Source organism: Meriones unguiculatus, assembly GCF_030254825.1.
Source record: "Meriones unguiculatus strain TT.TT164.6M chromosome 13 unlocalized genomic scaffold, Bangor_MerUng_6.1 Chr13_unordered_Scaffold_37, whole genome shotgun sequence".
NCBI classification, from domain to species: Eukaryota; Metazoa; Chordata; class Mammalia; order Rodentia; family Muridae; genus Meriones; species Meriones unguiculatus.
The window spans coordinates 5528730-5542061 of record NW_026843647.1 but is presented as its reverse complement, the minus strand read 5'-3'; the positions used below and the strand labels follow the sequence as shown (position 1 = coordinate 5542061).

Below are 13332 nucleotides of genomic sequence, written 5' to 3'. Positions count from 1 at the left end.
GATCTGATCTAAGAAGGTCTGTGAGGATGGCAACAATGTCTGATTTAATGCACACACAAACACATATAATAATAATCAGAGGTCCCCTCATCCACCCAGTCAAAAATCTTATAAAAATTTAGTTAGATAAGAAACCCTCCCTTAAAGGAATCCTTAAAAGTCTAAGGTCTTGCCAGCCATGCATGCGCAAGCCTTTAATCCTGGCACCTGAAAGGCAGACACAGGCTGTTCTCTGTGTGTTCAGTGTTGGCCTGGTTGACAAAGAGAGTCCAGCACAGACAGGCCTACATGATGAAACCCAGTCTTAAAAAAAAATAAACAGAAAATCTGAGATGGATTTAGTGGCGCAGGGCTTGAATCCCAGCCCTCTGGCAGGAAGAAGCAGGCCAGTCTCAGCGAGTTCAAGGTCAGCCTGGTCTACAGATCTAGTCCAAGACAACCATGGCTAAAAGAAGAAGCCCTGTCTCAAAATGCCAAATCGTGTGGTGTGTGTGTATACATACATATATATGTATTAGCTGTATACATACACAGAGAAATTTATTCTGTCAGTTCATTTCATGCAGAGAGCCTTCACTAGTGCAGGTTTCTGTTTTCTTCATCTTTCTATTGAGGAAGAAGTTTAACTGATAGTACTCCAAAGTGTCATGTTTTTTCCTGCCTTTTTTCTCCTGGGTTTTCTCTTATCTTCCAGGAGAAAAGTGGCAGCAGTTTACATGACCCCAGTGTGAAGTCAGAGAACAAAAAACTCCTTGCATTTTCTTAAATCTCTCTTTAATTCTTAAAATTCTTGGCACCCTTCCACCTGTTGGACAGAGTGTTCACTCTGCTGAAGGTTGTTGAATAATGGTTGTGCCGCTATCCAAGCTGATTCGAGGAGGAAGAGGGTAATTGTATCCTGAGTGCTGAAAGACACAGGGTAGGCTAGGGGAGGACAGGCACAAATGATGATGAAATGCAAACATGCAGATCTGAAGAAGGTTTGGTCCTTAAAGAGAAACCTGGACCAGGAATCACTAAGCCTTGTCCCTTCAGTACACTCTAATCCTAAGGGAGGTGCTCATGTCACTCAAGACTCATTGGCCAATCAGATGTTTTCATTCCTCCAGTCAGAGGGAGAGGCGGGTTCTTCTTGGCGCCTTGCTGCATGTTCGCTCTTTAGCTGAGCGGGGTTGAATGGTTGGTCTGCTCTGGTATAAGCAATGCTGCTGTGTACTGTGAGGGGACTTCAGCCAAGTTCCAAAGTTGCAACATGGTGAGAGTGTGTCCACTGCCCCCAGCCTGGTGGAGCAGGAGGCTGAACAGTAGGAGAAGCTGTTTAAGATCCTTCCTGATGCTGGGTGGGAACCGGCAGACAGAAACAGCCACCAGAGAGGCCCTGTTTCCTAGCCCTGAACATAGCAGGGCATTTGCATATCTCCAGTATATTGACTTGTGTTTGGGAACAGAGAGAACTCACTTCCGGAACAGGAGGTTAAAATGAAAGCTTTATTTTCTGAGCTCAGGGAAGCGGCCAGTTCAGATCTGAACGGTGCCCCAGGGTATGCTTTATTGTATATTTAAAGGGTTAAATCCACAAGGTGAGGGCCCCTTGGAGAGAGTCAGGGTCATCCAATCAAATGTGGGTTAAGCAAGGGAGTTTATGTTGGAGGCTGTGGTGATCCAGTACACCTGGGCTCAACACTTTTAAATGTTTTCTGAGACATTCGGCCTGGAACCTAAGGTCTCTAATTTATATCACTTGACATTTGTTCGAGAGCTCAAGGTGATAAGGCAACAGAGAAGTGTGTCCTTTGACTGTTAGTAAGTGAGGGCTTTGTAAGATATATATACAATTTAAGCCACCTGGTTAAAGTAACAGCAAGTTTAACCAGTTAACTGATAATTAGGAAAATGTTTCAATGTGTTCAGTGGAAAACGGCGCTGCAACCTTGGGACTGTAAAGTTAGATTTACCTTGCTAGTAAAATGGAAGAGCTGCTTGGGGAAGGTTGGGCTCTGGAGGCCACCTCTTACACACTATGTGTATGCATGTTTTATGGAAGTTGTAAGTAACATATGTATTGAGTAGCACTTCAGTGTAAAGCTGTGATGTAAATGCATAGAACAGTTGATGTACAGAATTTTTCAGTGCTTAGGTGACAGGACATCACACCAAGTAGATTAGCTAAGGGCTATTTTAAAACAGATAAGTAGCATGCCAACCCAGCCTGTTAGAGATTGGGATGCTAGGAAACCCATTTGCTCAAGAGGATAGTCAACAAATTTGTCTCCAGCCATAACCAAGGAGAAAGCTCCTGATTCATACCAACCATTGGCCCATCTCCATGTAAAAAAAGAGACATCTAACAAGCTGCTTAGTGGGCCATTACAGAATCAGAGCCAACATTAAAGCCTGATGTGCCATAAAGTTGCATTTTTCTTCTTAAGAAAAGCATAGTTCAGCCAAACGGGCAAGACATCTGATGAAAACAGTTGAACAGAGAAAACACTGTTGTGTTGAGGGCTGCCCTGACCAAACAAAACCTTCCTTGAGGTCCTCATGATGGAGAATAATCTAACTTCTCACACTCCTCAAATATGCTTTGCAGAGCCAGTATATCCTGTGGCCTAGGCCTTGGGAGATTTCCCCAAGATTCTGAGTTATTTAAAATAAAGCACTGTTCCTTTTCTAAAACCAGAAATAGGGTGAGCAGCAAGGTAAGGACATTTGAGGAGTGCTTGCTTCTGATTTTGAGAACCCACCTCTTTCAAACACATGGAGATACCCTCATCAGTTCCAAAGTCACTGTGGTGTTGGTAAATAATGTTATTGAGATCTTGTGTTTCCCTCATGCAGTATTGTTTTTTTAGACTCCTCATGATTTTATCCCATTGTATGAGAATTTCTGATCAATTCATAGACGTTTCCTGTTTCCTTCCATTTCTTTCAAGGAAGTAGTGTACAAGATGCTATTCTTCTCAAGAAGCTTAGTTAGGATAAGATGTAGCTTGTGCAAGACCTTCCCACCCTAGCTTTTTGTTGTTGTTGTATTTTTTTAATTTTATTTTTATTAATTTTTATTTTATTACTTTATTCACTTTTCATCCCAGCTGCATCCCCTTCCTGTTTCCTCTCCTAATCCCACATTCCCTTTCTCCTTCTCTCCCATGCCCCTCCCCAATTCCAATAATGGGGTAGGTCCTTCCCACTTCCATCTAACCCCAGTCCATCAGGTTTCATCAGGACCAGCTTCTCTGTATTCTTCTCTGGACTGACAAGGCTGTTCCCCCCTCAGGTGGAGGTGATCAAAGAGCTAGTCATTGAGTTCATGTCAGAGACAGTCCCTGTTCCCTCTACCAGGGAACCCCCTTGGACACTGAACTGCCTTGGGCCACTTCTATGCAGGAGTTCTAAGTTATCTCCATGCATGATCCTTGCTTGGAGTATCAGTCTCAGAAATGACCCCTGTGCCCAGAGTTCTCGGTTCTGTTGATCTTGTGGGGCTTTTTTTCCTTCCAGGTCCCCCTCTATCTCCCCCTTCCTCCCCCAAATTCCCTGCACTCTGCAAAAAGGTTGGCTCTGAATCTCAGCATATTTTTTTTGATATCCTGCTGAGTAAAGTCTTTCAGAAGCCCTCTGTGATAGGCTCCTGTCCTGTTTCCTGTTTTCTCCCTCTTCTGATGTCTGTCTTGTTTGCCTTTCTCAATGAAGATTGAGCATCATACCAGGGTCCTCCCTCTTGATCAGCTTCCTTAGGTGTACAGATTTTAGTATGATTATCCTATATTATATGTCTAATATCCACTTTTAAGTAGTATATACCATGTGCCTCTTTCTGCTTCTGGGATACCTCGCTCAGGATGATCATTTCTAGATCCCACCTTTTGCTTGCTGATTTCATGCTTTCTTTGCTTTCAAATGCTGAGTAGTATTCCATTGTGTAAATGTACCATAATTTCTGTATCCATTTCTCCGTAGAGGGACATCTGGGTTGTTTCCAGCTTCTGACTATTACAAATAAAGCTTCTATGAACATGGTTGAGCAAATGTCCTTGTTGTATACTTGAGTAACTTTTGGATATATGCCTAGGAGTGGTATAGCTGGATCTTGAGGAAGCACTATTCCTAGTTGTCTTAGAAAGGGCCAGATTGATTTCCAAGATGGTTGTACAAGTTTAATTTCCCACCAGCAATGGAGGAGGGTTCTTCTTTCTCCACATCCTCTCCAGCATGTGTTGTCATTTGAGTTTTTGATCTTAGCCATTCTGATGGGTGTAAGGTGATATCTCAGGGTCATTTTGATTTGCATTTCCCTGAGACTAAAGATGTTGGGCATTTCTTTATGTGTTTCTCTGCCATTTAATGTTCCTCTATTGAGAATTCTCTCTTTAGCTCTGTACCCCATTTTTTAATTGGGTTACTAGATTTGTTGCTTCTTAATTTCTTTATGTATTAGGATATTAGCCCTCTGTCAGATAGAGAGTTGGTGAAGATCCTTTCTCAATCTGTAAGCTGTCGTTTTGTTCTTATGGCATTGTCCTTTGATTTATAGAAGCTTTCCAGTTTCATGAGGTCCCATTTATTGATTGTTGATCTTAGAGTCTGTGCTGTTGTTCAGGAAGTTGTCTCTTGTGCTAATGAGTTCCAGGCTCTTCTCTACTTTCCTTTTTAAGATGTTTAGTGTGTCTGGTTTTATGTTGAGGTTACAGAATGGTGTCAAGGAAGAAATGTTGATGAAACTTCAGCAGTATTTTTCCTTTCCACTAACAGCAAGCACAATGATGTGCCTTAAGGAATTCAATTCCAGGATTAAAAGAAGTTTCTGAGCTGCATAGGTTTCTCAGGTGTACATGGTGTTATGCATTTATATAGGACAGATTTCACATCTTCTGCTGGAATACATGTGGCAAGAAGGAGACATAAAATTACTATTTAACATGGTTTTGTTTATGGGAATCAGTAGGACTGGGTTTTCCTGCAGTCACTAGGGGGAATAACCTACAGCCTAATAGCCCACCTTTCTGGTGAGCTCCATTTACAGAGAGAGGTCTAGAGCATGGGGACTTTGAAGAAAGATCAGTTGTATCTAGAAGGTAATATGAATAGTGTAGGTGTCACTTTGAGTTATTTTGTGGGTGTTGTGATGTTTCTGTTTATTTAATTTCTATATTTATACAATCATAGGTAACATTGGTCTACTTTTTTCTTGGTTGAGTTTCCTTAGGTATCTTGATGAAATCTTGACTATATTTTTGGGTTTATGTTCTTGGCACTTTTGATTCATTCTTTCACAAAAATTTTGCATAATTTTAATTGTTGTGGTTGTAAAGTAAGTATAGAATTCATATTTGTCTCTGTGTGTAATACATCTTCATAATCCTGTTGAGAATTCTGTTAGTTTTTCACGTGGTAAATTCAGTTGGTGGAATGCCATCATAAAATGGCTGGTTGCCACCAACTAAAGAGCATGCAGGTGCTGAACCTAGGCATCGTATGCATATCAACTGCTAGGCATCTTTGTCTTCATGTCGGTCACTAGCAATTGAAATAGGGCTGTCTGTGACATGGACAAAGTTGTCTGTTTATGAATCACTTTGCACTAGCTGGGCTGCCTTCACTGTCCTCAGTGGAAGAAGATGCACTTAGTTCATATGTAACTTGATGTGTTGAAGGAGAGTTGGTGTGGGGAGGCTTCCCTTGCCTGAGAATAAGGGGAGGAGGAGTAGGGTAAGAGAGTGGGTGGATGATACTAGGAAAATAGGAGGTATGAAACTGCAAGCAGGATATAAAGTGAAAAAATAAATAAAGTAATGAGAAAATGGCTGGTTTCTATGTAAGTTAGAGATTCTTGTTGAGTTATGATTTTTATAGGATGCTCTTCAATTGAGGGTGGCAGTATCCCTAAGCAAGTGGCCCTGGGCTGGGTAATAAAGCTAGCATTACATGAGAGGATGAAAAACAAGAGAGCAAGGCAGGAAACAATATTTACCATGGTTTTCGCCTAAGATTTTTTAAAACGTGAGTTTTCTAAGCTTCCAAACTGAGGAGTCTGATCTGACAGGACCAAATAAGTTAACCCATTCATGACATGAGATGTTTGTGGTTAGGAGATTCATTCAAGGCATTACAGTAGCAGTTAGAAGAAAAAAGTTATGCCCCAAGTGACTTGGCTCCTGGAAAGAACTGATAATGTTCTCTTCTTTGAGGAATGTGGAAAATATTAGGACTTGAGATAGCAAAAGTCCAAAGCTTAATTGGCTCTTCCTGTAGGACCTGGAATTTCAGAATGTTGAGTGTAGTACATAGAGAGGAAATGGAGCTCATAGGATTTCAGTAGAAAATAGGCTCAATGAAAAATTATGCTAGAGGACATTTGTGTTTTAATTTGGCCTCAGATCTTTCTTATTATGGTCATAATCTAAAAAAAAATTAAGTAAGGTAGAGTTAAAAATTGGGGACTTATTACTTAGGTTGTGATGTTTGTTTTAAAATCTGGCTTGGATTTTAGTAATTAGTCAAGGCTATATTTGAATTCTTGATTCTCATGTGTCAGCTTTCTCAGTACAAGTGCAAAGATGGAAGATGCATCCCCAATGTGTTCTGTTTAGTCAACATGTTACCAATGTTAATATTAAAATGCTTAATAGAATGTATATATGTATATGTATGTATGTATGTATGTATTGTTTGAAATTACATGCTTCTTTACGTTCTCATTTGTTACTCTATGGCACATCATGCAGAAGTTATACCTTGTACAACAATTTTCTAGAGGTTCTAGATAATACCACCACAATGACATTTCAAAAAAGAATGTCTGGGATGAAGCCTACTTCGTCATGTTAGATGGTATTTTTGGTATGTTCTTGGATTTGGTTTGCGATTATTTTATTGAGTATTTTTGCATCATTGTTCATAAAAGAGATTGGTCTGAAGTTCTCTTTCTTTTTGGGGGTCTTTGAGGATTTATCAAGGTGACTGTGGTCTTCCAAAAGGAGTTTGGCCATGTTGTGTCCATTTCTATTTTGTGGAATAATTTGAAGAATATCGGTTTTCACTCTTCATTGAAGGTCTTGTATACTTCTGCTCTGAAATCATCTCGCCCTTGGATTTTTTTGGTTGGAAGGATTTTGATGGCTGCTTCTACATTTTTAGGCAGTATAAGACTATTTAATATCTTTACCTGATTTTGATTCAACTTTGGTAAGTGGAATCTAACAAGAGAATTGTATATTTCATTTAGATTTTTAAATTTTGTAGCATATAGGCTTTTGACATAAGAGCTAATAGTTCTTTGGATTTTTTCAGTGTCTGTTATCTTGCTCTCTCTTCCTTTCAGACTGTGAATTTGGATCGTGTCTTTCTGCCATTTACTTAGTTTGACTAAGAGTTTGTCTATGTATTTGATTTTCTCAAAGAACTAGCTCTTGGTTTTGTTGATTCTTTGAATTATTATCTCTGTTTCTAATTTATTGATTTCAGCCCTGAGTTTGGTTAGTCCTAGTAGTCTACTCCTGTTGGGTGTGTCTGCTTCTTTTTTCTAGGGCTTTCAAGTGTGACATTCAGTTGCTTGTATGGGATGCTTCCAATAGCATATGAAGGCCTTTAGTGCTATTAAACTTCCTCTTAGGACTGATTTCATTGCATCCCATGAGTTTGGGTATGATGTACCTTCATTTTCATTGAATTGTAGGAGGTTCTTTATTTCTTCCCTGACCTAGATTTCATTGAGTAGAGAGTTGTTCAGTTCCTACATATGTGTAGGCTTTTTGTTATTTCTGTTATTGTTGAGGTCCATCTTTAGTCCATCATGGTCTGATAGGATACTAGATATTATTTCAGTCTTGTTGTATTTGTTGAGGACTGGTTTGTGACCTACTATATGTTCAGTTTTGGAGAAGGGTCCGGGAGGTGCTGAAAGAAGATAGATTCTTTTCTGTTTGGGTTAAAAAATTCTCTAGATATCTGTTAGGTTCATTTGATTCATGACATCCATTTGTGTCATTTTCTCTCAGGTTAAGTCCTTTTCCATTGCTCTGTCCCTTGATGATAGTGACATATTGACCTCTCCCACTATTAATGTATGGTAATTGGTATGTTCTTTAAACTTTGTTAATGTTTCTTTTACAAATGTGGGCATCCTTGTATTTGGGGCATTGTTGCTCAGAATACAGATGCCATCTTGGTGGAATTTTCCTTTGATGAGTATGAAGTATCCTTCCTCATTTCTTATTTATTTATTTATTTATTTATTATTTAGGAGCAATAACTGATATCAGGCAATATTTTCAAAGTTTGAAAGTATGTGTAACAGCATAGTTTTTTTAATCTTTCAACATTTTATTGTTTTCTTTTTTAATTTGTATTAATAATAGTGTATTCACTTTGTATCCCCCCTGTATCTTCCTCCTTCCTCCCCTCCCAATCCCACCCTCCATCTTTCCCACCCCTGTCCCTCTCCCAGTCCACTGTTAAGGGAGGTCCTCCTCCCCTTCATTCTGATCCTAGTCTATCAGGTCTCATTAGGAGTGGCTGCATTGTCTTCTTCTGTGGCCTAGCAAAGCTGTTCTCCAATCAAGGGTAGGTGATCAAAGAGTAGCCCAATGAGTTTCTTTCAGAGACAGACCTTGTCCCCATTACTATGAAGCCCACTTGGATACTGAACTGCCATACTGAAACTTTGTGCAGGCGTTTCAGGCCATCTCCATGAGCGGTCCTTGGCTGGAGTATCAGTTTCAAAAAAGACCCCTGTGCCCAGAATTTTTGGAACTGTTGCTGTCCTTGTGGAGCTCCTGTCCTCTCCAGGTTTACTATCTCCCAATTCTTTCATAAGATTCCATGCACTCTGCCCAAAGTTTGGCTATGAGTCTCAGCATCTGCCTCAATACCCTGCAGGGTAGAGCCTTTCAAAGGCCCTCTGTGGTAGGCTCCTGTCCTGTTACCTGTTTTCTCCCTCTTCTGATGACCATCCTTTTTGACTTTCTGCATGGGGTTTGAGCTTCCTAGTCAGCATATTCCTTCCTGATTAACTTCCTTAGGTGTACAGATTTTAGTATTTTATCCTATATTTTATATCCTATATGCACTTATGAGTGAGTATATACCCTGTGAATCTTTCTGCTTCTGGGATACCTCACTCAGGATGATCTTTTCCACTTCCCACCATTTACCTGCAAATTTCATGTTTTCCTTGTTTTTCATTGCTGAGTAATATTCCATCGTATAGATATACCACAATTTCTGTATCCATTCCTCAACTGAAGGGCATCTGTGCTGTTTCCAGCTTCTGGCTATTACAAATAAGGCTATTACAAACATAGTTGAGCAGATGTCCTTGCTGTGTACTTGAGCGCCTTTTGGATATATGCTTAGGAGTTTTATAGCTGGATCTTGAGGAGGCACTATTTCTAATTGTCTGAGGAAGTGCCAGGTTGATTTGTAAAGAGGTTGTATAAGTTTACATTCCCACCAGCAATGAAGGATGGTTCCCCTTTCTCCAAATCCTATCCAGCATGAGTTGTCACTTGAGTTATTTGTCTTAGTCATTTTGATGGGTGTAAGGTGAAATCTCAGGGTGGTTTTGATTTGCATTTCTCTGATGACTAAGAATGTTGAACATTTCTTTAATGTTTCTCTGCCATTCTATATTCCTCTATTGAGAATTCTCTGTTTAGTTCTGTACCCCATTTTTTTAATTTGGTTTACTTGATTTGTTAGTGTTTAACTTCTTGAAAACTTTATAAATACTGGATATTACCCTTCTGTCAGATATAGGGTTAGTGAAGATCCTTTCCCAATCTGCAGGCAGTCATTTTGTTTTGACAATAGTTTCCTTTGAGTTATAAAAGTTTTTCAGTTTCATGAGGTCCCATTTATTGATTATTGCTCTTAGAGCCTGTACTGTTGAAGTTCTGTTCAGGAAGTTGTCTCCTGTTCCAATGAGTTCAAGGCTCTTCCTCACTTTTTCTTCTAACAGGGTTAGTATGTCTGGTTTTATACTGAGGTCTTTGATCCACCTGAACTTTAGTTTTATGCAGAGTGATGAGTATGGATCTATTTGCATTTTCCTACATGTAGACATCCATTTAGACCAGCACCTTTTGTTGAAGATGATATCTTTTTTCCATTGTATGGCTTTGGCATCTTTGTCAAAAATCAGGAGTCCATAGTGTGTGGCTGTATTTCTGGGACTTCTATCCGATTCCGTTGATCCTCTAGTTGGTGTATATGCAAGTACCATGCAGTTCTTATTACTGTTGCTCTATAGGACAGTTTGAGATCAGGGATGGTGATACCCCCAGAAGATCTTTTATTATGGAAGATTGTTTTAGCAATTCTGGGTTTCTTGTTATTCCATATGAAGTTGGGAATTTTTCTTTCAAGATCTGTAAAGAATTGTGTTGGCAATTTGATGGGAATTACATTATATCTGTAGATTGCTTTTGGTAAGAGGACCATTTTTACTATGTTAATCCTGCCAAGCCATGAGCATGAGAGATCTTTCAATCTTCTGATATCTTCTTCTATTTCTTTAGAGACTTGAAATTTTTTCATACAATTCTTTGACTTGCTTGGTTAGGATCACACCAAGGTACTTTATATCCTTTTTTACTATTGTGAAGGGTGTTGTTTCCCTAATTTCTTTCTCGGCCCTTTTGTCTTTTGTATACAGGAGGGCTACTTATTTTTTGAGTTGATTTTGTATCCAGCCACATTGCTGAAAGTGTTTGTCAGCTTTAGGGTCGCCATGGTAGAATTTTTGGGGTCACTCAGGTATACTATCATATCATCTGCAAATAGGGATACTTTGACTTCTTCCTTTCCCATTTGTATCCGCTTGATCTTCTTTAATTGTCTTATTACTCTAACAAGGACTTCGAGAACTATGTTGAAGAGACATGGAGAGAGGGAGCAGCCTTCCCTTGTCCCTGAATTCAGTGGGATTGCTTTATGTTTCTCTCCATTTAGCTTAATGTTGGCTATATGTTTGCTGTATATCGCCTTTACTATGTTTAGGTATGTTCCCTGTATCCTTGATCTTTCCAATTCTTTAAACATGAATGGATGGTATATCATATGTCACAATGTTTATAAGACACATGAGCATAGAAATATTGAAAGAAGCAGTGAATCTGTGTTTCTCCAAGAATAATTAATTTTGTAAGAGTCCCCACTTTGAGTAGATTTTCTGAATGTGATAAAAGGTAACATTTAATTGGTTTTGCAACTTCACTGAGAATTCATCAGCAAAATCATACTGCTGAAAATACCTATGAATACTAGAAATTTGGAACTTCTTCTGCTTGTCCTGGCTCACTTTGTAAATGAAGTGTCATTCATACCGTACAAAAATTTGTGAATGGGATTGCTTTGGTAAAACTCTGAATTCTTACAATACTCTTCATATACACGAGAAAACGTCTTATAGAAAAATGATGCTATAAAAGTGAACCACATAATAAATGCTCTTACCATCACAGAGATCTTCAAAAATACCCATAATGAAGGGGAATGCCATGAATGTAAATAAAATGATAAAAGTTTAAGTTTTGATTCTTCTTTATCATTAGACCAAATTATAAAATTGATTCATATAGATAAATATATTTATTAGTGTAATCAAATGACTGTGGTTAGTATTTCACCTGTGCCAATTATCTTTGCAGGCATGAAAGCAGTCGCACTGGAGAGAAACCTTTTAAACGCACTCTATGTGGTAAATCCTTCCACCATACCACTGTTCTTATAAGCCATAAAAGAACACACACTGGAGAGAAGCCTTACAAATATAATCAATGTGGTAAAGCCTTTGCAAAAAACAGTAAGCTCATACGTCATAAAAGAACACATACTGGAGAGAAACCTTATGAATGTAACCAGTGTGGTAAAGCCTTTGCACAAAGCAGTCATCTCATAAGCCATAAAAGAACACACACTGGAGAGAAACCATATGAATGTAATGAGTGTGGCAAAGCCTTTGCAAAAAGCAGTAATCTCATAACTCATAAAAGAACACACACTGGAGAGAAACCTTATGAGTGTTACCAGTGTGGTAAAGCTTTTGCAAAAAACAGTCATCTCATAAGCCATGAAAGAACACACACTGGAGAGAAACCTTATGAATGTAACCAGTGTGGTAAAGCCTTTGCCGAAAACAGTCATCTCATAAGCCATAAAAGAACACACACTGGAGAGAAACCATATGAATGTAATGAGTGTGGCAAAGCCTTTGCACAAAGCAGTAATCTCATAACTCATAAAAGAACACACACTGGAGAGAAACCTTATGAGTGTTACCAGTGTGGTAAAGCCTTTGCACAAAACAGTACTCTCTTAAGCCATAAAAGAACACACACTGGAGAGAAACCTTATCAATGTAACCAGTGTGGTAAAGCCTTTGCCGAAAACAGTCATCTCATAAGCCATAAAAGAACACACACTGGAGAGAAACCTTATGGATGTAACCAGTGTGGTAAAAGTTTTGCACAAAACAGTCCTCTCATAAGACATAAAAGAAAACATACTGGAAAGAAACCTTATGAATATACCCAATGTGATAAAGACTTTGCACAGCAGTCTCCGGAAACATGAAAAAACGCACAGTTTAGAGAAGCTTGGTGAGGATAATTAGTGTGATAAAACCTTTGCATATAACAGTCATCTCCTAAGACAACAGCACATTCTGGAGGGAAACCATATGACTTAACAGTGTGGCAAAGCCTTTGCACATAACATCTCCTAATACATAAAAGAAAACATACTGGAAAGAAGCTGTCTGACTATAACCAATGTGAAAAAACTTTTGCACTTCAGAATCATCCTCACACTCATGAAAGAAATCCTAATGGACAGTGCTTTTAACATTGTGAAACTATTCCATATTTGTATAATCTTCATCATCATGAAAGGATTCATACTGGAGAGAACTTATAAATGTGTTAAAATGGTGAAGCCTTGCACAAATCTAGAGTCATCATCATCATAAAAGTATCCTTACTGGAGAGGAATTCCTTGACTATAAGCAATATGGAAAGGCCTTTGTGATCTTTGGTCTACTGAAAAATTAGCTCAATAGAAATTACTTCCCTTTTGTGAAGGGGAAGGGGAAAGGGAATAGGGGCAATAGGAATGGAGGGTAGTAATGGGAGAGAGAAGGGAGGGAATTATGATTGGAATGTAAAGTAAATAAACTTATTCTTTAAAATAATACAATGAATGGTAAATATCAATTACATGCAAAAGTATTATAAAATGTGTTTAGGGAAGACTTATTATAAACCTGATTCTCTACATTTACTGTTTTCAGTTGCCTCATTTTAGACAAGAAAAGTTCAGTCCAGTGGATGAATA

At 38.8% G+C, this 13332-nt stretch overlaps 1 protein-coding gene across 1 annotated transcript in view; it reads left to right on the top strand.

Moving 5' to 3' along the window:
* LOC132650959 (zinc finger protein 431-like) overlaps window positions 1-12844 on the top strand; it is a 102747-nt gene extending 89903 nt beyond the window's left edge. Inside the window, exon 5 of the mRNA XM_060376277.1 lies at window positions 11687-12844. Within this exon, the coding sequence (XP_060232260.1) occupies window positions 11687-12573 (887 nt within the window). The 3' untranslated portion in view covers window positions 12574-12844. The remainder of the gene's footprint in view (window positions 1-11686) is intronic.
* Window positions 12845-13332: the final 488 nt, after the last annotated feature.